This window comes from Myodes glareolus, chromosome 11, assembly GCF_982192425.1.
Source record: "Myodes glareolus chromosome 11, mMyoGla1.1, whole genome shotgun sequence".
NCBI lineage: Eukaryota > Metazoa > Chordata > Mammalia > Rodentia > Cricetidae > Myodes > Myodes glareolus.
The window spans coordinates 85,620,572-85,647,142 of record NC_142036.1 but is presented as its reverse complement, the minus strand read 5'-3'; the positions used below and the strand labels follow the sequence as shown (position 1 = coordinate 85,647,142).

The 26,571-nt window shown below is 45.0% G+C and overlaps 1 protein-coding gene across 1 annotated transcript in view; it reads right to left on the bottom strand.

Annotated features, from left to right (window-relative positions):
* Positions 1-2,808: 2,808 nt before the first annotated feature.
* Positions 2,809-26,571, bottom strand: part of Bzw2 (basic leucine zipper and W2 domains 2) — a 50,966-nt gene continuing 27,203 nt past the window's right edge. The window contains exons 5-12 of the mRNA XM_048415493.3: positions 25,653-25,718; positions 24,020-24,155; positions 19,266-19,375; positions 15,495-15,665; positions 12,886-13,032; positions 11,713-11,851; positions 4,243-4,365; positions 2,809-3,256 (exon numbers count right to left, since the gene is read on the bottom strand). Of these exons, the coding sequence (XP_048271450.2) occupies positions 3,228-3,256; positions 4,243-4,365; positions 11,713-11,851; positions 12,886-13,032; positions 15,495-15,665; positions 19,266-19,375; positions 24,020-24,155; positions 25,653-25,718 (921 nt within the window). The 3' untranslated portion in view covers positions 2,809-3,227. The remainder of the gene's footprint in view (positions 3,257-4,242; positions 4,366-11,712; positions 11,852-12,885; positions 13,033-15,494; positions 15,666-19,265; positions 19,376-24,019; positions 24,156-25,652; positions 25,719-26,571) is intronic.

The following is a 26,571-nucleotide window of genomic DNA, read 5'->3' as shown; positions in this document are numbered from 1 at the left end:
GTAGGAAACCTGCTGGAAGAATGGTCCTGATTGATGGGGAAGCCCTGCCCCAATTGTGGGCAGTATCTTCTGACAGGAGCCCAGACTTAAAAAGGCTGCTAAGCTGAGGTGTGCCACCATTGCTGCTGATTGCTTTGCTTACAGACCAGTGTTTCTCCAGGGAATTCTGGAGTCTCAGCACAGGGGAAGGCAGAGGCACCCACCTTGTGGACAAAGTGACCATGGGCAAGCACCCCTCATTGACAAACAGCTATTCTGGAACCATTCCAACTGTTTGACAACCCAGCCTCATGGCCGAATACTGGCTTCTCAACATCTCAGGTGTGATTTGGCCCTGGTTACTATTTTAAAACTTACTAAATTGTGATATCTCTATATATTTTCATCCCCTTAGTCCTGTCTGTCCCTCTGGAGGACCTGAGAGAACCAGCAGCTGATATACCGCCTGACCAAACAGGAAAAGAAAGGTTTTATACCACTTAGCAGTACACCCTCATTTTGTTTCAACTGTCTATGTAGCATTTTTGTCTTGAACCTTCCCTTGCCCTGACAGCAAAATCACTTTATGTTTTTCAAGAGTAAAGGCTACAACGTTTCCGAAATGGTCAGATTTATTACATTGTTACCATTGAGAGCAGACTCTTCAAAGACTAAAATCACCTGAGTATATACGAATACAAACATACACTTTAACATTTACACTTCTTTAAGCACACAGGAAAGAAATAGACACAAGGAAAATACAAGTAGCATGGAACTATATTGTTGAGGTTTATTTTGGGGTTAAGCCCATTAAACCTCTCAGGGTTCAGCAAGATTTGCTATAGCAGGAGAAAACTGGCTAATTATGTCTGAGGGAAAATACATTACTTCACGTAGTCTTTTTTTTTATCACGCCTCACTTATTCTTCCTGTGTCCTCTCCAACGTTCTCTTGTTTCTTGCTCTTCTACCCACGCACACGTTTCCGGTTCATATACAGTTAACAAGCATGGAACCGGCTGAAACTGGCAAGGAGGAGCCTGGCGGCTCAGAGAGGATGTGGCTGTGAAGCTCCCCGGCAGATGTCGGGAGGATTAATTACGAATCCACAGAAAGTTCTAAGAAGTTTTTGTGCACTAACTGACTTTCTTAGGTGTAACGATTAAGCGAGACGTTTATGAGGAATAATCATGGGAAACGCAGCAGCAGCACCGCTGTGCTCTCCGCGCATTTCCGTTTCCATCCCCGCAGAAGGGAACACAGCATTGGTAACCATAGCAACTCTCGGGCTCCGGAGGAAGGCGAGGTGCTTGATTTGCATCAGCATGTAGCTGCCTGAATTAATAGGAATCTCTATGGAGACCGTGCTTCCATCTCCAGCAGGGTGCCTGCCAGCAGCCAGGTGAGAATTAACGTCTGAGGCTGCTTTGGTGACTCAGACCTATTTCCTGTATCTCTAGGGGTAAAGGCAGAAACAGTTAATTTCCTGGGCTATGATCTTATGTTAATTGAAACCAAGGTGAAGGGTAAATACAGAATATTAATAGCTTGTTAGGTCAGAGCAAAAGGCCAGTAGATTACACCTTTCTGAATCAGCAGTTAGATAATTGGAGGCACCCAGCCCTGTTTATCAGTGAGCCACATATTTGTCTCTCTGCTCAGAGCCTCCTGCTTAGGGCTCCTTTCTTGTCAATGAGTCCTGTCAGTAAAGATAGTTGTGGAGGATCAGCTTTATGTAGATCTGACTAAGAGAACAAAGGTTTAACTGAGTGAATACTTTCATACCAGGGGTCCATGGTGTGGAAAAGGTATCCGGTTGCCAGTACAGGAGAAGTCAGGTTTAATGAGTGATGTATACACTGCTGGGATATTCTGGAGGGAGAAAGGCCAGAATCTCACACGACTTCTACAGAACTGACAGTGACTCTGCAGCAGCTCTGCAATCGGCTCCTCCATCTGGAATGTACATACGCTTCCCGTGGGTCTGTCTATTGGTCTTCAGCTGTACTTCGCTGTTCAGTATTGTGGGCTCCAACACTATACATTTACATATTTAACAACTGTAGTAACTTCTGAGATGTTACTGGCAGTATACACACATATTGGGATTAATTTCTATTTCACCATGAAGAGGATCGAAAGAACAGACTATCCCCCCCCCCACTAAAGTATTTGGAATAGGGTCTTACACTGTACTCCAGGATAGCCTGAAGCTCACTGTGTGGCCCAAACTGTCCTTCAGCCCCCGAAATGCTGGGGTTATAGCTTTGAGTGACCATGTCTAGACACAGTAGGTCTCATAGTTAAGAAATGTAACCATTTAATGTTTGGATAGGAAAAAATTGTGACACCTGTGTTAGGAAGTAACTTGAGGGAATAAAAACTCTGGGGGGGGGTGCGGGGAGGATAGGAGCTGGCTGAACAGGCGAAAGTGCCGGCCAGGTTCTAAACCTGAAGCCCGAGTTGGATGCTCTCACACACCCTGCGGTGTTCCAAAAGAAAATGGTCCCCATAGACAGTGGCACTACTAGGAGGTGTGGCCTTGTTGGAGGAAGTGTGTCACCGGGGGCAGGCTTTGGTCTCAGATGCTTTAGTTAGCCCAGTGTGGCATTCTTTCTCCCTGCTAGATTCAGATCCAGATCCAGAACTCTCAGCTGCCTCTTCAGCTCCATGCCTGCCTGGACGCCACCATGAAGATAATGGACTAAACCTCTGAACCGTAAGCCAGCCTCAACGACATGTTTTCTTTCTAAGAGTAGCTGTGGTCATGGTGTCTCCATCCCCACTACACCAATAAACGAAAAGAACTCTGAGCATAAAACACAAGGATTTTTAAAAAGCCATTTATTTAAAAAACTGGTTTGTCAAATCCCATCCACGAGCGGAAGAAACACAACTATTGATATGGCCCTGTGATACAGACAGCAGTGGGGCATTCACACGGTACCTGAAAATACAGCTAAAAAAGGGGTCAAATGAGTATTAAGCTTCAGGTTCCTACCTGACCCCTTGGTGAATGGCTTTAATTAGCATACAGCGAGAGGTAGAGTCCCAAGTGTCTTAGCTGATGCCTCAGGGCTCCGTTTAAACAAAACAGAAATGAAAACCCCTTCCCCTCTGAGCAGGGAGGCTTCGCTGCCCATCATTTATGTCCTTGATAAATAAAACAGAAGCCGAGTTTCCCTCCCCCAACGCTTCAGCAATCCCGTCCGCAAAGTGTGGCGTTAGGCAGTGTGCTTGAGACATTTAGTTTTCTTCACCTTCTGATTCGGATTCTAGGAGAAAAAAAAAGGGGAAAACCAGGTATTATTTATTATCAGACTCCCTTCTATGAGGTTATGAATGAGCTTCTAATGAGCAGCCAATGCTGTGGGCTGTGGTGATATTTTGTTTGTAATCTAACTCAGAGAGAAGCAGAGTGGCCAGATACTAGACAGACCTTTTACCTCGACTGAAGCGACGATCCTGTCTCTAGGAATCCTCACAGTGCCTCTCCAGACTGCATTTGCCCTCCCATCTCCTCCCACCTTATATTCCTCTCTCCACGAGCCATATCCCTTTCTGTCTCCACTGCCCCAGTGCTGGGATTGAAGGCGTGAGCCAGCACCTGTTTGTCTTTAAGACTGGCTCAGTTTTGTGTAGCCCAGGGTGGTTTTGAACTCAGGGATTCTTTTGCCTCCGTCTCATCAGCGCTAGGATTAAAGGTGTGCGCCACCACCACCTGGCCTCTGTGGCGAACTAGTGGCTCAGCTCTGCACTCTGATCTTCAGGCCAGCTTTATTTGTTAGATTACAAATAAAATATCACTATGTGGTCAGCCTGGGACATTTTTACCATGTATTAATTAGGCAAAACATCAGAGCACATCAAACACCCTCTGTAACTTGTGCTTCCCAGTGAACTTTGACCTTCTAATAATACAATGAGCCCACATACATCATTGAGGAGTTTAACCTTTGATTCTAAGGCAGGCTTGCATGCTGTGCTTCTGTCTCCAGCATAGCTCACCTGCAAGGGCTGAAACCCCACTCAATCGCACCGTGTGTGGCTAAGCCCCACCATTTCATCCTCACCATAGTCCCTTTATTATTTCTTTAAAAAACTTGTATTATCTTGCTTTTAGATGGAGGCAAAATAAAAAAGCTTATTATCTATGAAGGCACATTAAAAATTTTAAGGAAAGTGGGTGTGTGTGTGTGACCTGAAATACAATGACCAAGTATTTGTCCAGTGACCATCAGAGTTGTCAAATGAAGTCTACCTTCTTCTGCGTTTTGGAGCCACTCCACGAATTTCTTCATCTGGTCGAGAAAGACACTCTTGCCTTTGGCGGCGTGTGCTTCTTTATACCACTTCAGGATCGCTTCTTCGCTCAGAACGTCGGCTGCAGTTGGAAAGCAAGATTGTCAAGTTACAACAGGAATGCCATGCTTAAAACAACTCGGTGTGGGGGCGTTTCTGGAGAGGTGGCAAGGGAGTTAGGAGCATTTGCTGGGCAATCAGGAGGACAAGAATTCATATATCACCATGGATCTGTGTTCAGAATATGCTTACAACGCTGGCTCCAAGGATGTGTGTGTGTGTGTGCACAGGAGGACTGCTGCCCAGCTCCAAGGGTCTGTGTGTGTGGACAGTGCTACAGTGTGAAAGAGAAAACATGAGCCTCTAGTGTGGGGTAAAACCTGACGAGGACACTCAACTTCCTCTTCTCGTCTCCATTAGAGCCTCTCTCTCTCTCTCTCTCTCTCTCTCTCTCCCCTCATTTCTGAGTAGCACAGAATGTCCTCTTGGCCACAGCGATTGCACCACATCCACAGGAGTGCAAGCCACACAGGCCAGCACTGGGGCAAGGAAATCTTTTTAACAAACGGATCAGCAATTCCAATATTTTAGAAAACCATGCCCTTACAAGCTCTACCACATCCTGCTTAAGGTGCAGCCTCATTTATTATGAGGCACAGACATGCGGGCCTAGGAGCTAGAAGCTGCTAGGAATAGCTCCGAATGCTAAGGTAGATTTCCCTTTTCTGTTTGTTAAGGAGAAATGGCAATTAGAAAAGATGAAGGCAGGGTGCAATGATGATACCAGCAAGCAAAGACAAGCTTCAAGGACAGGATCGACGGTCAATCCGACCTTCTACACCACACGCCATCAGTCAATTATTACATGCTAGAGTATAAAAGTCCATGCCATAGTGCAGTACTTCCCCAGAGTCACAGTAAGGGAGACACAGCGAAAGTGTGAAGTACCTATTATCTAAAATTGTAAATGGCACGCCACTAAGTTATGAATGGAGGACACTTAAGGACAGGTAAATATGAAAACAATCTACATACTCTGGCAGAGTCCTAACAAATTATCTTTTGGGACTGTGTTCCCCGTAAGAGTCTATTCCCTTACATGTACTGATAAATAGATGTAACATTCACACAACAGTTTAACAACACACATGCAATTAAAAATAATTTTGATTGATAAATATCACAGGAATTATTTAAAGTGGCATTCATTTAAAACATCAGTAGCATTTTCATAACAAAAGCGTTTAGTTTTACTTTCCTTTAAAAAAGCCATCAGGCATTTAGAAAGGACTCTTGGATTAAGCTGAAGAAATGAGGAGGAGGACACTGGAGAGATGGCCAAGTGGTTAAAAGCCCTGGCTGATCTTCCAGAGGATGCAGGTTCAATTCTCAGTACCAATGTGGCAGTTAGCAGTCATCTGTAACTCCAGTCCCAGAAGAGAGAACAACCTCTTCTGGCTTCCACGGGAACCACATATACATATGGTGGACAAAACATACAGACACAACACCCAGGCATTTAAAATAAATAAACGATGTGGCTGGTTTGGCAAACAGGTGTTACCTCCATCAGTCTAAAAAGGGAAAGAGCGGGTGGTTATGACTCCAGGCAGAGACGTGTTGCTATACAAGAATTTTCAAGAATACTAATTAGGGGTGTTAAGTTCCCTTGTTACTGGCACACTGTCTTTAAGGCACTTGAGACTTAGATTTCAGCATTTTTCCTGACTCCTTTGATCACTCATCCCCCAGGAACGCGAGAATTCTCAGCAGAGATGTCTAGCCATATGGAGCTTCTGTCTTTGTCTCTCTCCCTCCTCAACAACTATAGATAGGTTGGTTATAAGACACAACAAATACCGACAATTGATAAAGATACAAATAGAAACTGTATCCTTTCCACACATTAACCAACCCGTGAGCAGGATAGGACAGCAGATTTCACCTGCCACTCAGAGGCCCTGCTTGCAGGCCTTTCCCAGGCAGAGCTCAGGCTAGTGTTTCTCACCCCACAGAGGGCAAAGTGTGCCAATGACAGGGATGGAAATGACATCCAAACACTGGCAAAACCACATCAAGTTAGTCTGCTAAAATCACACAGCAGTACAATGAAGAATTCTGAGATGTTAAGAACCCCATTTTAAGTCTTTAATCCCAGCACTCCGGAGGCAGAGGCAGGCAGATCTCTGGAGTTCAAGGCCAGCCTGGTCTATATAGAGTGAGTTTCAAGATGACTAGGGCTACACAGAGAAACCCTGTCTGGAAAAACAAAAACAAAAATAAGAACAAACAAACAAAAAGAATCCCATTTATTGGTGAATATTTGTTGACAGATCATATTTCTAGCACTAGGGAATTAACAATAAAAAGAACTAAAGCCACTACCTGGGACAGATAGGTATGCCGGGTTATCAAGAAGTTGAAGAAAGGCTGGAGAAACAGTTGAATGTATCACCATCCCCGCCCCCCAAGGTCCTTTTGGTACCTTACATGCATGACCCACCACCTGTACTCCTCCATGGGAATCCAAAGTCTTTGGCTTTGGAGGGCATCAGCATACACACACTTCAGGTAATCCCAGAGCGAGAGACCGAAAGGCAGGCGGATCTCTGTGAGCTCAGGGCTCCAAGCCCGGTACATGTAGTAAGCATCTTTCTGACAGAAGGTTTTACTCTCTAGCCCAGGCTGGCCTTGCCTCCTCTCGCCTTAGCCACCTTGTGTAGCTGGAATTCTAGGCAAAAGGCACCAGGTTTAGGTTTAAAAAAGAACTCCTGAGGAATGAAGAAAGGAAGGGATATTTTAATCCTATTATGGAAAAGTGGGAGAGGGGTTTGTTAAAATTACAAGCTTATGGTGTTCCCTTGGGTTAGATGGTATATTTTCCTTCCATCCTGCATCTTAGGAAGTGGGGAGCTCCTTGGTCTATGTAATTTCCAGCACTGAACAAAAGAGAGGCTAGATAGCACGGGTTCATTTCACAAACAATAGACAAACACAGGGGCAGAATAAAGAGGCTGAGAACTATTTAACTTTATGGCATGTTATTTATATAGTTAAGTCTAAAACTATGCCATCAGAATCTTAAAAAAATTCAGAATTATACACTGGGAGTGTCACACAGGGACACAGGTCAAAAAATAATTTCCCCTAAGAATGCTGGGAAGTATCTCCTGAGAAGGGCATTCACTTTTTTTCAAAAGAAAGAAAGAAAAAGAAAGAATGAACTAGAATAAGAAACTGTTAAAGAAATATTTGTATAAGACACAGAGTTTAACATATGAGGTTTCTGTAAATGAGAAAATGAAGGCTGGCACGGTGGAAGCCATCTTTCCTCTCAGCACCTGGGAGGCAGAGTCAGGGGGAAATCTCTATGAATTCAAAGCTAGCCTGGTGTTCATAGAAGGGTCCAGGACACTAGGGATACTGGGGGGGGGGGCTCACCTTTCAAAAGAAAAAGTTAAAAGACCTCTCACAAACCCTCTGGAGTGGGACCCCCTGGAGGTGAAGGTATGGGACAAACAACTGTGAACCCATGCCGGGTTCTGGGAACCAAACTCCGGCCCTCGGCAGGAAGCACCAAGTGCGGATCCATCTCGCTGACACCTTAGCCTGCATTTCAGCAAGTCCTCCAGGTGAGTGTCACACATCAGAGTCGGGCAGAGAGAACAACTTCACACTCACTCTTCATCTAGGCTTTCCGGGTACAGAACAAGATCATCTACTATCTCATAGAAGCGAATGAAACACATACAAGTACAAGTGAAACACTGATTACAAGTAAAAAATAAGCATGGTAACCTAGCAACGATTTTAATGGTGGTAGGAACACCCATCCTCCCAAGGATGGTCTCAAGAGGAAACATGCAATATTTCACCCAAGAAAATAGGCTGTATGTATAATTAGGCTCATAGAAAATTAACAAATTATCGAAAAATAATAATTAACATCTCAGTGACTTATCTTTAGGTCCCTACTAAGAAAGTTTTCTTTCTGATTTCCCTTCAAACCAGCAAAATAAACGTGATGCTGGTGCCCTTCCTGCCACAGACATGACTAACTGGGTTAGTAAAAGGCAGAACCGCTACCTCTGCCTTTTATTTCCTGGGTAATTTTATAATTTCAGGTCACTGTCCCTTGGCATTTGGGACTGGAAACTAGTAAGTGGTCAGCTTTACTTCCTGTCATTAGCTGCTCTGAGGAGCCTAGCGGGGAAGGATGCTGGCATTGACAGGCATAGCGAGATCCGAAGGGCGTCAGCGGTTCACGCTCACATGCCACTTACACGCCGTGAGGTCTGAATCCAAAGACTCACATTTGGAATGCTTGTCACCCCCCCTGCGGCTCTATCACAGGCTGCAGAGCCTTTTGCAGGTGGGGGAGGTGGCAGAAATAAGCCCTTCAGAGTGGGTCTCGGAAGGTGAAACCCCGCCCCGGTCCTGGCCTCACTCTGGCTGCCCATGAACAGCCTATTGCCATGGGTTGAAACCACTGCAGCCATTTTCCCAAATGAATGTTTCTTTCTTCAAGGTGTTCCTTTGTCAGATACTGTGGTTACAGCAGTACAAAAAGATGGAATATAGATTAACCATGCTGATGCCATTCCCAATAACAAGTCTCCTTTTCTTTGAGTGTGAATTATAAGATAATAAAATAGGATATTTTTCTTTTAAATATTTATTTTACTTTATGTGTGAGTGTTCCATCAACAGGTACACCTTTATCCCAGAAGAAGGCATCAGATTCCATAGAGATGGGTGTGAGCCTCCATGTGGTTGCTGGGAACTGAACTCAGGACCTCTGGAAGAGCAGCCTGTGCTTTTAACCAATGAGCCATCTCTCCAGCCCTGAAACAGGGGTTCTTATAGAGGAATTAACATTTAAACTATGATGCCTCTGATGGAAAACTTTTGAGACTGTTCGGTTATGGAGGTGGCGGTGGGTTGGGGGAGAAGACAGGGCACAGCACTGGGTCAGAAGGCAAGTGAAACCCAGAAAGAGGGAACCCGCTTGTCCCTCAACCTCTGCACTGCGTTAGGTGAGTCAGATGTGGCACTGGCGGGCAGAACAGCTGCTGGGTAGGTGGACTGGCAGCAGAACCTGAACTTTTTAAAAATCGTTTTCTACAACTGATGGTTTTGTCTACAGGTGTGTATGCACAGCACACTTGGGGACAACAGAAGAGGCTGTCACATCCCCTGAATTGCCACGGATGATGGTGAACCACCACGTGGGTGCTGGGAAATGAAGCCAGGACCCCTGCAAGAGCAACCACTGCTCCTAAACACTGAGCAACCCCTCCAGCTCCCAGGGTTTTCTTTTTTTAAATTAATTATTTTAATTTTAAAATTGAAATTATTTATGTGCATTGGTGTTTTGTCTTCATGTCTGTTTGGGTGCCCTGTGCCTGCAGTGTTGGAAGAAGCCAGGAAGGGTGCTGGTTCCCAGGGACCTGGAGTCACAGACATGTGATAGTAACCACACAGGTGCTGGAATGGACTCTGGTCCCCCGGAAGAACAGCCAGTGCTCTTGCCTCTCAGGTTTGGTTTGAAATGGGACGTTCGTTTGGCGAGCCCCAATTCTGAGACACTACTATCTTTGGACCACATCCAAACAGAACTAATGATAGATAATTTCAAATGAGATTTAGCAATTGCTTTAATTAAATTTTTTAACAAATTATATTTAGGTAATTTACTTATGCATGCTACAGTGAGCCGTACAGAGAGATCAAGGACAACTCGAGAGAGTTGGTTCTCTCCTTCCACCACGTGGGTCCCAAGGATCACTTCAGTTGTCCGTCCCTCTGGCACCGTTACCCACTGAGCTGCCTTCCTGGATAGTGACTATGTTTATACACACACATACATACACACACATATACACACACACATACATACATACACACACACACATATATTATATATATGAAATATCTCACTGTCCTAGTTAGTTGGTGTGATAAAACGCTGACCAGAAGGACTTGGGGAAGAAAGGGCTTATTTCAGCTTTCAATATGTAGTCTGTCATCCAAGGAAGTCAGGGGAACCTGGAGGTCATGTGCCGCTTACTGGCTTGCTCCTTAGGGCTTACTCAGCCTGCTTCCTCACAGCTCACAGAACCACCAGCCTAAAGGTGGCACCACCCACAGGGAGCTGGACCTTCCCACAGGTCGCACTGCTGGGGCATTATCTCAGCAGAGGTCCCCTTTCCCAAGGGACTCTCGCTGGTGTCAAGTGACACAAAATTAACCAACCCACCCATTGTTCTGCAAACGTGAACGATCACCCCCAGACACTTGTGAGATGTATTCGTAATAAGAGTCTGGATGGCCAATTAAAATTCACAGGGAAATACAACCAAGCCTTTAAAAAATGCCTATTACTCAACCATGTAAAGACTTATCACAGAAAGTGTCAAGTTATTATTCTAAGTAGACAACTCTGGGGAGCAGGGGTGAGGGCTGCGTCTGTACGTAAGCCTGGATAAGCTCACCTAGGTGCAGAAGTGAAAGTGGGCTGGTAGGGATAAAAGAGATGGGCAGGAGCCGGGGAGTGGGGGACACGGGAGAGGGCGACAGGGGCTGGGAGAAGATGATCAAAGACATCACGTGTTCGATTGATGCACACTAGTAAAACCTAAGGAAAACATTCGGCTATTTTAAGAATAGAACGGGAAAATAAACATTTAGCCTATATTACTTTATATTCATTATATTATGCTGCTTATGCATGTAATAACCGCTAATGAGCCTTTTATAATGTTCACAATGTATCTCCCAATCGCTCCTTCCCCCATATTAAAACTACATCATCCAGCCCTAAAACAGCCCAGGATCACTTTTGTATGCTGTAGGTATGGAGACTGAGATCAGTGAGAACATTTAACTTTCATTGCCGGTGCCAGTTGTCATGGCAACCTAAACCTTATAAAGACCATGAAAAGACAGTAAATGTGAATACTTAAAAATAGCCTTGCCTTGAGAAACACAGGCGAATGGCTGGGCCAAAGAACAAAAATGTCAAGGGAAAGGCTAATAATTCCAGTCATTTCCAAGTCAGCCCTGTGGCCCCGAAATGGGTCTGCACACGGTATATATAGCATTTTGGTAATCACTGTTATTAGAGCTAATTGTTACAATTCAGAAGCAGACTCGATTATCTTATGTAATTACATTCGTTCACGGTAGCCAAGAAACAAGCAGCTCATGCCCGGTCTTCTGGCAGCTTTGAGCAGTGAGAAACGTTTAGGTGCCTAACTAGCAAGGTTCCTGATGCAGCGCAGACTGAGGCCATGCCTTCTCTCGACGTTCACCAGTTAGCATCTCTGGGGCTCCTCCCTAGCATCAGGCTGGTGATCCCTGCCCTGCCCCGCTCTGCTTTCTGAGCTTCTACAGAGCACAGAGGCTGAGGGACGGAGCATGACCATACCTTTGTAGAAGAGAACCACGATCTTCTGGAAGGCCTTCATGAAGTGGATGTTATCGTAGCAGTACTCCTGAACCTTCTGCAGCAGGACGAGCTCCGACTGGCCTTGAGAACTGAACACAGCCAGCAGGGGAGCGTATTGCTGGAAGAGAGCAGAGGGCAAAGGGTGTGACTGGGAGGCTCGTTTCAGGGCTGTTAGGTTTCTATGCCAGTGGCTCTCACTAGATTATTGTCATTGTACCCACTAAAAAGAGACAAAATGAGACTCCATTTTGATTCCAGATGACAGCAGAAACCACCGTGTATATTGGTGGGGATTGTGGAAGTGGAATCGCATCCTGGGGGCTACGGTGCAGCACACCTCTGCAGTCAGGACGGTGGGATTCCACTTCCTGAAGTCCCACACGAAGGGTCTCTTGCTGTTGTTCATACACCCCAAGTGTCTTTGGTTCTCCACTGGTGATAGTTAGCCATCACTTTCTCCCTCGTCTCCCTTTCCAGGAAATCCCCATCACTGTGCCGGAACAGATGGCTCTCACTCCTCTCACCTCACAAACCATGCCGTCATCTTCTATGGCCGTCTGGTTCACACTCTGACCCTGACTCCCTAACTGAACTCTATGTGCAAGACCTACGGTTTCCACTGGCCTTAATGCACAGGCATGCTGATCTACGCCTGAAAAACACAACTGGCCATCAATTTACTTCTCTAATTCCAATGTCTATTCATGGTTTACTTAAACAAAAGGCTTGGGTATCTGTCCACGTGAAATACAACCAGTAATTAGCTCACGTTTCTCTGTTTCTCTTTAATGTATGGCCCTGACAGTTGACTGTGTGGATGCTTGTGATATTTTTAGTGAGAGTCCACGTTGAGATGTTTCATGTTCTCCTATTTGAAACATTTTAGGCAGTGGCAGGTTTGAAAAAAAAAATGTAGACAGGATATGTTTAATTTGGTTCTGGGGAAATAGTTGGCATCCACTTGCTCTTTTGTTTCTCCGTTTGTCACAGGGTCTCTTGTAACCCAGACTGGCCTTGAACTGACTGATCTTCCTGCCTCCAGCTTCTTAGTGTTGGAGTTTTAGGAGTGTGGCACCATGCCCGGCTTGACCGCTCATACCCTCAGGGGGCAGAGCAGACTCCCAGGGATGGCTCTGATTTAAGACTCATCACCTTTAGGTGCTTAAGAGCTTGCTCCGCCACGAGCTCCTCCTTCTTGTTCCATTCCACAGCATTCATGATGCAGGTCCACAGAAGCCCGATCACGGCTGTTTCCGGAAGATCATTCCTTTTCATCTCCTCTTTGACATAAAGCACCACCTACATTTCACGGAGAGAGAGAGAGAGAGAGAGTCAGTGAGCAACAAGAGACCAAATATAAAGCTTAGAAATGGGTTATTTCTCTCCAAGGCAAGGTCAGTAAAAGGTGTGGGGCAGGGAGGGAAGGGCTGCACTCAGCGTCTCCGTTCCTGATGCACATCCTCAAATGACAAGATGGACGAAAGCTAAAAAATCTACTTTTACCTTGCAAACTTAGTTCTAGACAAAAGCTGCCAGACAGCATGGACTAAGAGAAAGGCTGGAAGGGTAGGGATGAATCCCGCAGGTTCAGGAGGATGGGGCATGTGCGCCCCTCTTCGGGTTTGAAGAAAGCAAAAGGTTTGTGAATTTTTATCCCTACTCTTCAAAATTAAACTTCTTGATGTCTTGGCCTTGTATACATCCATTCTCTACAATGTATTTTTTAATTCCTACTCTTGAGATTCCCATGCCCCACCTCAGGGAAAAGTCAACTGGTAAAGCCACTGTAAAGCACCGAGGCACCTCCCCCCTCTTCTTACAGACATGGAAACTTAGCCCAATGGTGGTAGTGCACGCTTTTAATCCCAGCACTCGGGAGGCAGAGGCAGGTAGATCTCTCTCTGTGAGTTCGAGGCCAGCCTCGTCTACAGAGCAAGTTCCAGGACAGCCAGAACTGTTACAGACAAACCCTGTCTCGAAAAATCGATATCAAGAACAAACCTCAGACAGGCAAACTTGCTTTCTAGGTGAGGATGGCCCTGAACGTCTGTTCCTCCTCCCTCTACCCCCTGACTGCTAAGACTGGACACCACACCTGGGCTACGAAGTGCTGGCCCCAAAGCTCATGCATGTCAACCAAGCATTCTGCCAAGCAAGCCACACCCCAAATTCTGCCTTTTTCTTTGATTCATGCCAGTCTAGCAAAACTCAGCAGGTCATCTCTCCTTTCAAATATGAAGACTCAGTCTCAGTTCTCAGTTCTGAATGCAGGTCCGCCGAACAGTGTGTTTTGTTCATACTCAGATGCTGTGCCTTTTTCTTGACACAATCACAATTACAGGTAGGGTCTTAGAAGTGACTAAAAGTCATACAGTATCTTTGGTATGCTACCCTGTAACTAACAACACACCCTCCTTCCCTTTCTTTTCCTGTGTGAAGACAACCGTTTTTATTACTTCTGCTCTGAACTTCAGAAACAAAAGAGTGGGTCGAATAGCTCTCAAGTGGCTGAACCATCCTCGGGCTTAGAGCTGCCTGCCGTTCCTAGCATAAGGTAGAGCAGGGGGCAAGCCTGCACCTACAAGCAGCACTATGGCTTCCCCGTAGCTCCCTTCCCCCACAGAGGTCATGCAACACTCTAGTTTGAACAGCGCTGGAAACACTGCTGACTGTGAGGTGCAGATGCATGGGCATTTGTTGTTCTAACACCTCCACCTAGTGGACAGTTGTCAGCGTGAGCTTCTCCGGCCCTGGATGCATGGGCATTTGTTGTTCTACCAGCCCCACCTGATTGATAGACAGTTATCAGTGCGAGCTTCTCCGGCTCTCAACCTTTCAAGAAGCCAGGCGAGGCTTAGAACATAGTAGGTACAATTGGGGTGAGAGATTTGGGAGTAAGGGGGACTCCCAGCTTAAGTTTATCATACCATATAAAAAGGGTGTTTCTCAGCCTAAGGATACCTTTCCAGATACAACAACAGTTATTACCAATCGTCTACACAGAGCAAACCATGCTGAAACAAAGCTCCAAAACCTGTAGCTCTTACACAGCTTTTTATAAAGGGGTTGCTGGCCCAAATGATTGCTCCCTGTGTGGATTTGGGTTTTCTTTTCCAAAGGCGCTGGAATGTAATTCAATGGTGGCCCTTTTGCTGTACATCTACCAGGTCCTGAGTCGGACTCCAATCACCATGAAAAGAGAAACAGGCCCACACATTCATACCCAGTGATACGAAGTGCCCAGCCTAGACACTACACATAGTGGATGCCTAACTCCAGAGAGACTCCACCCTAAAACAGAAATGCCACACTATGGGGTTTTCTAACGGCAGATAGACGGCCAAGTCTGTATGTTGGTGAAACAGTTTGATACTCATAGCAGCAGGTTAAGTAGGGCATTTGTACCAAAATACCATTAATTTCTAGAATACCCCAAAATGTAATAAAAGAGGATTCTGAGTGAACACTTTGAGACAAGTCCTAAGGAAAAGGGTATAGTATATAACAATAAACAGGAGGGAGCAAAAGCTGTGCTATGTGACCTATGTAATTCCTGCCATTTGTATTGGTATTCACACGCATGCACAACACACCAGCACGCATCGTTCTGACAGCGCTGGCCATGGAAAGCATAGTCTCATGAATGCTTATTCAAGCGAACACACCTGCATCCATCAACCATGGCCTCCTACCTCCCCGAGGGCCCCCACCCCTACCCTTTACCCCCATGTGCTACACTGCACTTCACCATGGCCTCCTACCTCCTTGATGGGACATTCCTGCGACAGTCGCTCTTGCAGCTCCTTCTGCAGCTCCTTCCTGGTGCCCAGTGACTGCTGGACGCGGAGAAAGTCCGACAGCTCCTTCAGCCCCGCATCAGTGAAGTATTTAGCAAAATGGTCCACACTCTGTCTGTTCACCGGGAAGAGTTCCTAAGGAGCAAAGGGGAGGGGTAAACTCCAAGCGGCTCAGGCTAGGATGGATTTTCCATGGTAACGCGCTTGTGATCTACAAGGACTGCTCCGCGGGAAAGCACTTGTCCCTAGTACAGCCGCAGAGCTGAGCGCCTTTAAAAACGAGATGGTTTTATAGAGGACTGCCCAAGGCAGACACACTTGCTGTGCTCACTGGAACCAGACCCCCTTTTCTTTCACTTTAATCAATAGCAGCACAGGACTAAATTTGCTTGACTAAATGAAAGATAAAAACTCTCACTGGGCAGTGGTGGCACACGCCTTCAATCCCTGCACTCGGGAGGCAGAGGCAGGCGAGTCTCTGCGAGTTCGAGGCCAGCCTGGTCTATAGAGTGAGCTCCAGGATGGCCAAGACTGCACACTGCCTTGAAAAAATCCAAAAGAAACCCCCAAAACAAAACAAAACCAAATCCAGCCAAACAACAGCAACAAAAAGCCTGAGAAAAACTGACTGGTGCTTGAGTTGCTTTTAAATTGAGAGAAAAAAAATCAACATCACTAGCTGCTCACACTGCTCCTTTAACTGAGCTCAAGTTTCTCTCTGTACAGCTGAAATGATCAGGAACACCAGGGGAGACACCAGTGGCTCCTCCTCGCCCTGAGCAAATGCGGCTCCTCCGGTTCAGAACCAGAGAAGGAGCAGCGGGTTCTCATCCGCCAACAACAGTGGCTCTCAATTCAGCTGAGAGTGAGGCCCCATCTAAACCTGCCTCACCAACTGCTCCGTTTCTTACATAATTCTGATGGATTTTTTTTCTTAGTTGTTGTTAAAACAGCAATAGAAAAAGAGCCAAACACCCCAGCGGCCTCGTATTTTCATCACTTCGTTTTACCCTACCAGCTTGGCGCCTGCTCAGCAGCACTTAGTCACAATCTCATCCTGTGTGACTCCAGCACCCAGCTATGGAAGGAAGGCAATTTTCAAACTGCTGTCAAGTATGAAAAACAGACATGTGCTTTTCATTGGTTAGATCTGAATGCGTACAGCCAATGATTCTTAAACTTATCTCTGTGGAAAGACCTGCCATGGGGCTGCTGCCAGGGAGAGGACCACTATTATCTGTTCAACATCCATACCTACCTACCTATCAATTTATCTATCTATCTATCTATCTATCTATCTATCTATCTATCTATCTATCTACCTATCATCTATCTATCTATCTACCTATCATCTATCTATCTATCTATCTATCTATCTATCTATCTATCTATCCATCATCTGTCTATCCATCCATCCAGATGGATCTATCTATCTATCCCTCTATAAATCTAACTAATGTGTTTATACACATGCAGGTCATATGACGGTCTGTCTGTCTGTCTGTCTGTCTGTCTATCTATCTATCTATCTATCTCTTACTACCAAAAGCAAAAGATTACTGCTCCCCATCACCTGTTCTCCTTTAGCCTTTGTCTGTATCATTTTCAATTTTATCTCTATGTGTTTTCATCTTTTTTTTTTCTAATTTTATTTATTTAATTTTGAGGTAGTCTCATGAAGGTAGGCCCCAAACTGGCTACAAAGCCAGTTTGTAGCGAAAGGCTAGTCTCAGATCCATGGTGGTCCTCCTGTGTTAGGATTATAGATGTGTACCATGTTGACCCCGACTTCACCATTTAAGAATAAATTATACATGTTTTATTGGTGTGTTGCTCATTCCCTTGAAGAAGAATGTTACCTCAAAAAGTCAAGGGTCTGTTTGCTTTCTTTTAATTCTCCACATTCCCAAAAATTTCTGGCATGCAATATGCAAAAAACCATACTCAAGGAATAAAAGGAAAAGCAACTTTACTTTCCCATTTTCTAGGGCTTGGGCATAGCTTATCCCATCCCCTCTTCTTTGAGTTTGTACACATTTTTCCTCCTTAAGTAACACTGCTGACTAAAGGCTAACATCACTATTTTTCCGAACAGTTATGTAAATTGTGTATCTTCATGAAAGAAAAACGACTCCCTTGAGAAAGCAACAGATGCCAAGTGTGAAGTCAGGAACTCTCAGGCACCCACCGTACCCGTATATCCCAAGCACCCTGTTCCACCCGACTGAGGTTGTGAGCATTTGGGAGAATCAACACCCGTGCTTCTCATTCCCACAAGACACAGACACACGGATCCAGCAAGAACAGTTAAATGACGAGCTCTCAAGACAGATGAAGCTTTACCAGCAGTCATCTGATCAGCTGACCGATGGCTAGTTAAGAAGCTGGACTCTTTGAGTCTTCCATTGTAAGTTGTGAGAGATTCTATCTTTGTTTTCAATCACCCACATCCTCTCTGTCAAAGTGGACCAACAGACGCCCCCTCCCCACCCCCCCCATCCCCCAAACTGTCTACAGACAGAGGCAGAAGGAGTTAACAGTCCTACTCTATTTCCAGGACTGCCAGTGACTTCTTTTTGAAGATTTTATTGTGAATTATATTTATGCATTTGTGTCAATGTGTAGACCCGTGCACATGGGTGCTGGTGGCCCTGAAGGCCAGAGGCATGCAAGAGCACCTGGGAGAAGAGCTGGGAGCTTCCTTTTCCTGACATAGAGTAGTAGGTACTCTTAACCACTGAGCCACACCTCCAGGAGGGCCAATAACTGTGTGGCGAATAGAAGGTATGCTTTTAGTGTTCCTGTCCTGTGCCAAGCAGACACAATCTCTTAAACGGGAGCTAATCCTTCAGTCTGGTTCCTGGAGTGAAAAGACACATGGAACCCTGCTGTGACCAGAAAAGATCCAGCTCGTTCACGGATAATTCACAGGCTCCCCAAAAATGCTATGGTGGAACCGGCAGGATGGCTCACTGGGTAAATATGCTTGATGCAAAGTCCACCAACTTGAGTTTGGTTCCCATAACAACAGTAGAAGAACAAACTCCTACAAATTGTTCTAACCTCTATATGTGCACCACGGCATGCATGAGATAAAAAAAGAAACACATTAAAACTTTAGTTTTGCAGTTAATGCAACCAGGAAGGTTTTGAGTGTGTCAGGCAGGTTCTGTATCATCAAATTACACCACAGCCCTAAAGAGAAAGCTTTACTGTTGATAAAATGTCCATACCATGTCAACAAACATCCATACATGAGTGTTTGCATCCCTTAAAGTTTTTAATACAGGGATAAGACCATGTATCAGATACAAAGTTAAGAGAAGGGATTAATGTGGCTCATAGCTGGGGATAGCCATGTTGCAGGAGTGTCTTGTTCATGTGAGAAAAGGCACATCAACACTCAGCTCGCTCGCGCGCTCGCTCTCTTTCCCTCCTGTTCGGTGCATCACACTACCCTACAGGATGTCTTACCAGCACAGAGCACTCCCCGCCCTGTTCACCCTCTCTCGGAAAGCCCACACGCACCCCCAAAGGCTTCCTCATTACTGGCCTCAGGTATTCTATTTACTTAAGATATATAAGGCCGTATGTAAGACTAGAATGGAATTAGTCTCTCCATGATAACGAGAAATAAAAGGAACACAGGCCAGTTCAGCAGAGGCTGGCATGTCACTGACGTGACCCCATGCTGACAACAGTCGCGCAGACAGCCTCTGATGCACACACACTTACAAGCAGCCGCTTGTCCAAGTTGGCTTTCCGCAAGGAAGAGGTAACAGAATTGGCGTCCTTCTCTGCCATCCAGGCTTTGAAAAGCTTGACGGCAAATGAGGCCGCAATGCCTGAGAAAGGAAAAGGAGATGTCATTCCCGTGTGCCAGAGACCCCGTGTGCGGCCGTGCAAGACGACAGTTCTGACCAGGTTTCCTGAAATGGGGAACAGCTAATTTGGGAGAGAAGCAAAACAGACAGACAGACAGACAGACCTGCCCGCACAGCTCTCCTGTCCTACTACAAAGAAAGCATCTTCGTGAGAAAGAACCGGGGCATGGTGGCTCATGCCCACGATGCCAGAAACAGGAAGTAGAGACAGGAGCATTGTTACAAGAGACAGAGCACCTGATCTACACAGGGCGTCTGAGGACAGGCAGGGCAACATGGTGATATTCCACTTACAACAAAAACAGGTGAACAACAGCAAAAAAATCAACAAGGAAAATCAATGAAAATACTTTTCAGTCGGGCGGTGGCGGTGCACGCTTTTAATCCCAGCACTCGTGAGGCAGAGGCAGGCGGATCTATTTCTGAGTTCAAGGCCAGCCTAGTTCTAGGACAGCCAGGGCTACACAGAGAAACTGACTCAAAACACAAAGAACAGAAAGTTTTCAGAGCAGGACTCTTGATTTCAATCTGGTATAACTTAACTATTCATGTGTTCATTTATTCATGTTCACTTAGTGTGCCGGCCAGAGGTGGCACTGGGTATCTCTCCTCAGAAGTCCTTCATCTTGTTTTCTGAGACAGGGTCTCTTCACTGGCCTGAGGCTCCCCAGTTAGGGAAGACTTACTGGGGAGTAAACCCCAGGAACCCTCCTACGTCTGCTTTTTGTACTGGAACCACAAACTGTAACACCAGGCCAGGGTTTCTACATGACCACTGAACTATATATAGTATGCCTAAAAAGCACTAATTGCAAGAGCTCACAGTACCAAAAGTTCGACTGATGACCTCTAGGGTCACCTAATGACCTCTAAAGTCACAGGTTTGTAAACATGGATGAAACTCAGAGGATAAGGCTGTGTTCACAAATTCTGGCTAACTACTGGAGATGTTTGGGGTAAAAACTACCAGACTTACTTTCATGGTATGAATACATACAATATTCTATGTTCAAAGAAAGGCAGTTAATGACCGCAGCTCATGGGTGCTAAGACTAAGATGACCGCTGGCCATCTGTGCCGTCTTTACTAGAAAGCACAATGGTCAGACAACTGGGGAAACCTCTGCTCTGCCCCACAAGGTCACTGCGCTCGAGGATTGTGGGACTTAAGATCAGGAGATGCAGGTGAAGGATACGAAAGCAGTGGCCAATGTGTCTCCTGGGAAAGGAGAGCCTGGGAAGGGCTGGGGAGGCTTCCCACTCTACTCTTTCCTTTTGCGATGCTTTCAACACAGACGTTAAGATGCTGAGGACGCCTAGGTTTGATGTGGGAGAGCCTAGAGACTTCCTGGCAGAGGGTGTGACTCTGGAGTGGTCGCTGCCACTGAGACTGGGTTGAAGTTGGACAACCTGATAGGCAGAACCAAAGTCTGATGATCTAGTTAAGATTCATTTATTTTTTGTGTTGTTGAGTTAGGGTTTTGCTGTGTAGCTCAGGCTGCTAGGAACACACAGTTCTCCTGCCTCAGCTTTCTGAGCAGCTGGAATGACAGAAGCGTAGTTCTAAGGACAGTTGATTGGTTAAGTGATGTCAGTAAGGATTGACAGTGACTGACAGTGACCTCTTGATAAGGATGGTCACCAACCTTTCGATTCACACACCAGGGCTGCTGAAAATGAAACACTTCTGGAATTTTAAAAGTAATTTAGATAGATGTGTAGATGCAAATCAGGAAGCCACTCAATCCCTTATTCATATTTGAATCATGATTACTTCCCCAAATAAACTACTGGTTAGTTAGCAGTCAGTTTTTCTGGAACACTTCCAATTTCTGAATACATGTTTATAAAGTATTTGATGATGGTGTAGTTGAAATATTGAACTGATTTTCCTAAATTGAATGTCTGCCTCGTGTTGGTGGCATAAGCAGCTAGCAATATTCCTTTCTAGCAGAATTCCTATTTCAGTTAAGCCAGGTTGACCTCTGATGAGTCTCAGTTCTGGTACCTCTCGCTGGTCATTACCTCAGTGAGCGCAGCCATCTGCACCATCTGACTGGCAAGGCTCCTGGACCTATATGCTAAGACGTGCCTTACTGTCGAACACGGACAAGGAGGGGTGCGTGCCAAAGCTGCTCTGAGGACACCACTCTTGGAATGAAGCCTGGGGAATGAACGGTGTTTCTGTTCACTCTGATGTCCACCCTAACTTTACAGTCACTACTTCCCTTAGAAGACACGGGTCAGCAAAATGGCTCTGAGAACCTGAGTTCAATCCCTGGAATCTGTATAAAGGCAAAGCTAGCACAAGAAAGTTGTGCACAGATCAACACACACATGCTGTGGCATTACACACACACACACATTATACCCTCAAGAATCTTGAGCTGACTACTTTTCAAGATGAGCTCTCTTTCGGTGTCCTTGGATGGGAAACCTGAGCCTGCACGCATGCTAGGCAGGTGCTGAATCAGTGACCTACACCCCCACTCATAGTGCAAACTATAAGCAATATTAGTAGCTTATAGAATGAATATAAACTTTAATACAATTAGGCAAGGGAATAAAAGTGAGACTATTCTGTAATCTGTTTTTTAAGAAAAAAAATAAAGTGTGATTGAAACCTGAAGCTTAAAAAAAAATCTATATTTAAGCCTATCACTCTGTATCACAGGAGACACTTGATGGGAAACCTGGAATGTTTTTGAAGTTACTCTCTTATTGAGTGGAACGGTCCTATTTTATTGGATGGTTATTAGATAGGAGTTGAGCAAAGACATAATATTATAATCCTTTCCTAGTTAGGAGACGGTGAAGTATGACAAAGCCACAATGCAAACACAAGATCACTCCCATTGCAAAGACATTCTCCTCCCCATTTTACTACAATCAATTTCAAACACAAAAAAGGTAAATAATTGAGTCCTACAACCACCACCCAACTTCTATAACGGTTGCTGTTAAAAATGTGTTATTTTTGTTTGATGCACATGTGTGTATCTGAGTATTATATATACACCTTATGTGTGCACATGCCCATGGGAGCCAGAAGAGGGCACTGGGTCCCCTGAAGTGATGGAGGGATAAGTAGTCATAAACCACCTGGTGGTGTTGGGAACTTATCCTTAGTGTCAGTAAGGGTAGAAAGTGCTACTGACTGCTGAACCCTACCCACTTAGGGTCACATTAACTAGCAAGGAGATTATTTTCTATTGTGATGGCTAAGGTAATTCAGTATTATCAATGTATAAGGTGTCAATTGTACCTTCTTTTTCTGTGTGTAGACAGCTAATAATGTAAGATACATGGAAGGTCCTGAATTCTTTTCAGAAAAATACTTTCAAATGTCCAGCATTAACCATGAATAATGAATGATTCTAGAACCATAACACTGTTGAGAATCTGCGCAATGCCAATTGTCTCTTGACTTGCTACTTTTTCCTAGCTACAACAGCACTCTAGCCCTATGGGCGTGAATGGAGCTGGGCTGTCCTACACGCAGGAGGAAGACTTCCCAGAAGAAACAGATGTTCTCACAAAAGCCCCTTTAATTTATTTTTAAGGAAAATAACTGTTTTATGTTAAATTATAATTTGCATACCATTATCCTCCTACAAGAAGACAGCCCACTCTTGTTTTATTGTATAATCAATTATTGCAGCCATGCAAACTGAAAAACTTTAGAACTCACGCACGTATCTTTCTTTCTGCCGCAGCGATCTCGACTTGAAAAATATCCACTGTCCTTTGGACAATGAAGGCCTTTTTCCAAAGGTACCTTAATGTGCATATGTGCTTATGTATGTGCATGCGTGTATGTCTAAAATCAGCAGAGTGTAGCCTTCCCCGGAGCTGCAGTTAGAACTGCTGGAAACACACCCTAGAATTCCACAAGAGCAGCAAGTGCTCTTGACTAGCATGCCATCTCACCCCGAAGATCTTAAAAATGTGACTTGAACCAACGCCCGAGAACCCTGCCTTCATGTTTGTCTGCTTTTTCAGGCAGAGCAATTGCTATGTAGCCCAGGCTGGCCTGGAACTCACTCTGTAGCCCAGGCTGGCCTGGAACCTGTGATGACTCTTAGGCTTCAGCTTCATGATAGGTTCCACAGGTTCCACAGATCTGAAGCTGAAATGGTTTAGAAGAGGTTTTCTGTCTCAGGGATCTTTTGAAAATGAAGGGGATTTTATCTCCAAGGGCAAAAAGGTCCTACAAAGCACAAAGCACTCCCGGACAATGAAGTGTTTCATAAACCAAGAGGGCGGGAGCATATGAGCTGGAAGAAATGGTTTGGACCTAACCAATTTCAAGGTGTTCACATTCTGCCTAAGGTTTTAGTTGGCAAATAGAATTCAAACATCAACATATAGCTGTGCACATTCTAATTATTTATGATAAATGTGAATTTTCCTATTTGGAGATATACATGTGTAAATACACACACACACACACACACACACACACACACACACACACACACACGCATGTGGAGGGCGGGCAGTTTTCTGTCTATAGCGCATCTTTCCTTTCTGCCACACATGCGACAATGTCTGTAGTGTTCCTTTCTTTTCCCCCACGCACGCGGCAAGACCCAAGCACAATTACCTTCTTTGACTAAGCTGTCAGTGAAGAGACTGGTGAGGATGGCTGCCGGGAGGGTTCCATTGCCCAGCAGGATCCCGGACAGCATCGCCAACTTTGTCTGCTCTGCTTCAGAAAATGCTTTAAGGAAGAGGAGAAGCTGCGGGTCAAACAAAAGAGATCATGTCTATACGTGCAGACACCGGGGTAGGAAGACAATGCAATGAGAACATCCCGCCATGTCTAGGTGAGGAAGCATATGGTGCAGCTGTCACACGCTGGACATGTGCCCAGTGACGAATGGACACTGTAAAAAGCCAGGCTGTGACACAGTACTTTTCTCTAGGTTCATGCACACGTAGCTATAGTCACAGTAAGAGACGCTTAGGGACAGTGTGTACATATAATGTACATGTGGCTATTGCACCTGGAAAGGGGGAAGCTTATGGTGACCATGTATTCTGTAATATATTGGCTTTCACCCCGTTCCCATGTTGGGTGACCAGTTCCTCACCATGGCATATGCAAAAACTTTATTTTCGAAAGAACAAAATTTCAGGTTTATTGATTTACATGTAAGTGTGTGTTTGTGTATGCTTGTCATGTATATGCAGGTGCCTGGAAAGTCCAGAAGAGGGTGTGGGATCCCTGGAGCTGGAATGACAGGTTATTATAAGTCACCCAATGAGTGCTGGGACACAGGCTCAGGCTCTTTGCAAGTCTAAGAAGCACTTTCCACTGCTGAGCCTCCTCTCCAGCCCCCTGAATTTAACTTTTTGCAAACACAAAACACAACAGGAAAGAATTCATGTGAAGTAAGACCTTTGAGGGAGAAAAGGGTTGTCCAAGTCTTTAAAACATTCAGAATCAAGCACATTGTTTCTTGGATCATAGTTTAAACCCAAGCCTTGGTAAGGAGGCAATGGAAGATACGGGATAAAGTAATTTCTAGAAAGAACGTGAGAGGACTCTTTGACTTTGGGAAGAAGGGAGAAGATGTGCTGGTCATAATGCTTCAAACCTTAAGATCTAAGAAAGTGAGGGAGGGTGACTTACAAAGTTTGAATAAAGCAAAGGGGATTTTATGCCCCTCTTCACAATGAGTTTTAAGTCCTTGGGGCTGTGGGATGTGGTCCTTCATTGCCTAACTTTGTTGCTTTATGCTGTGACTACATTTTCTCAAGTTCATTATTTCTCAGTTATGACGCTGACATCCCCAGGGGCTCCAATCACAACAGGGACCTGGCTGTGTTTTCAACACTCAGCACCAGGGAAGATTCCAACATGAATACAGGTTTATATTTACATGCTGGTGACGCGATTCTCTTACTCGCTCTGTGATGTGTGTAGAACACACAAACTCGGCATCCTTAGTACCCCAAAGACTTTGTTTCAGAGCAATCACATTACCCCGATATTTATACTGAGTAAGTGGAAGAACCAGAATCAAAGCATTTGGCTTTGATCCATGTCTAGGAAACTCTCAGCAAAACGAGGCATCACCTCATGCCAGGGAGCAAGAGTGCTGAAGTTAAAAACTTGCGTGAGTGTGTGTATGTGTGTGTGCATGCACATGTATGTGTGTGCAATATGATCTTGTTTTGTGGCCCAGGTGGACCCCAATCAGGATCCTTCAGCCTTAGATATTTGAATTTACCTTTTTCATTTCATCTTCAAATGCTTTTTCCAAATATTTGTATCTCCTGATGAGTTTATTGAAGACCTAAACATAAAACATAGACAGAACTGCTGAATTATGCAAACAAGATTAAAGGCCATAGAAAGAGAGGTAGAAACTATATCCATCGTCATAGCTCTGGAATGATAAAGGCAAAAGCTCTCACATTAAGACACTGGATCCATAAGCATTTCAAAGAAGGTGCCATGACTCCAAGAAAAATAGGATCAAATACACACATAGGATAAAAACCAATTCAAGAATGGAGAAACTGGGGGCTGGAGAAGCGAATCCAAGATTAAGAGTGCTTGGTACTGTTTCAGAGGACGGAGCTCGATTCCCAGCATCCATCTCGGGAGGCTCAAAAGTCCCTGTGACTCCAGCTGTAAGGGAACAGAAGGTTTCTGGTCTTCGAGAACTGCCGCTGTGCACAATTCTTTACATGAATAACACAAATGAATACATTGAAAGCAAAAATACAGTCTGAAAAGAAAAAATAGAGGAAAAAAGAATAGAAACAGAAATAGAATAGAAACAATGTAAATAAACAAATGTTGGTGAAAATAAAAGTTTCAGTCTTCCAGAAGCAGAAGTTGAAAGAAACCAGACTTAGAAATTATGGTCCTCCCAGCTGTGGAAGTCTAAGAGTCTGGAGCCCTGGGAGTTTGATATGAGACCCAGCCCCCAAACCCCAAAAAGGTGAGCTATGGAACGGAGTGTTACAGTTTAAACCCACGCCTTCTCAGAGCAGTTACCACTCTTACATACACAGGAGAAATAAAGAGATGTAGAGGACAGACCAGCACCTGAGCAGTTTGACCTGTTCCATATGGAATCACCCCCCACCATGTTGGTAATGAGGCCCGCCATGCAAATGCATGCTCCCCACTGAGTCACA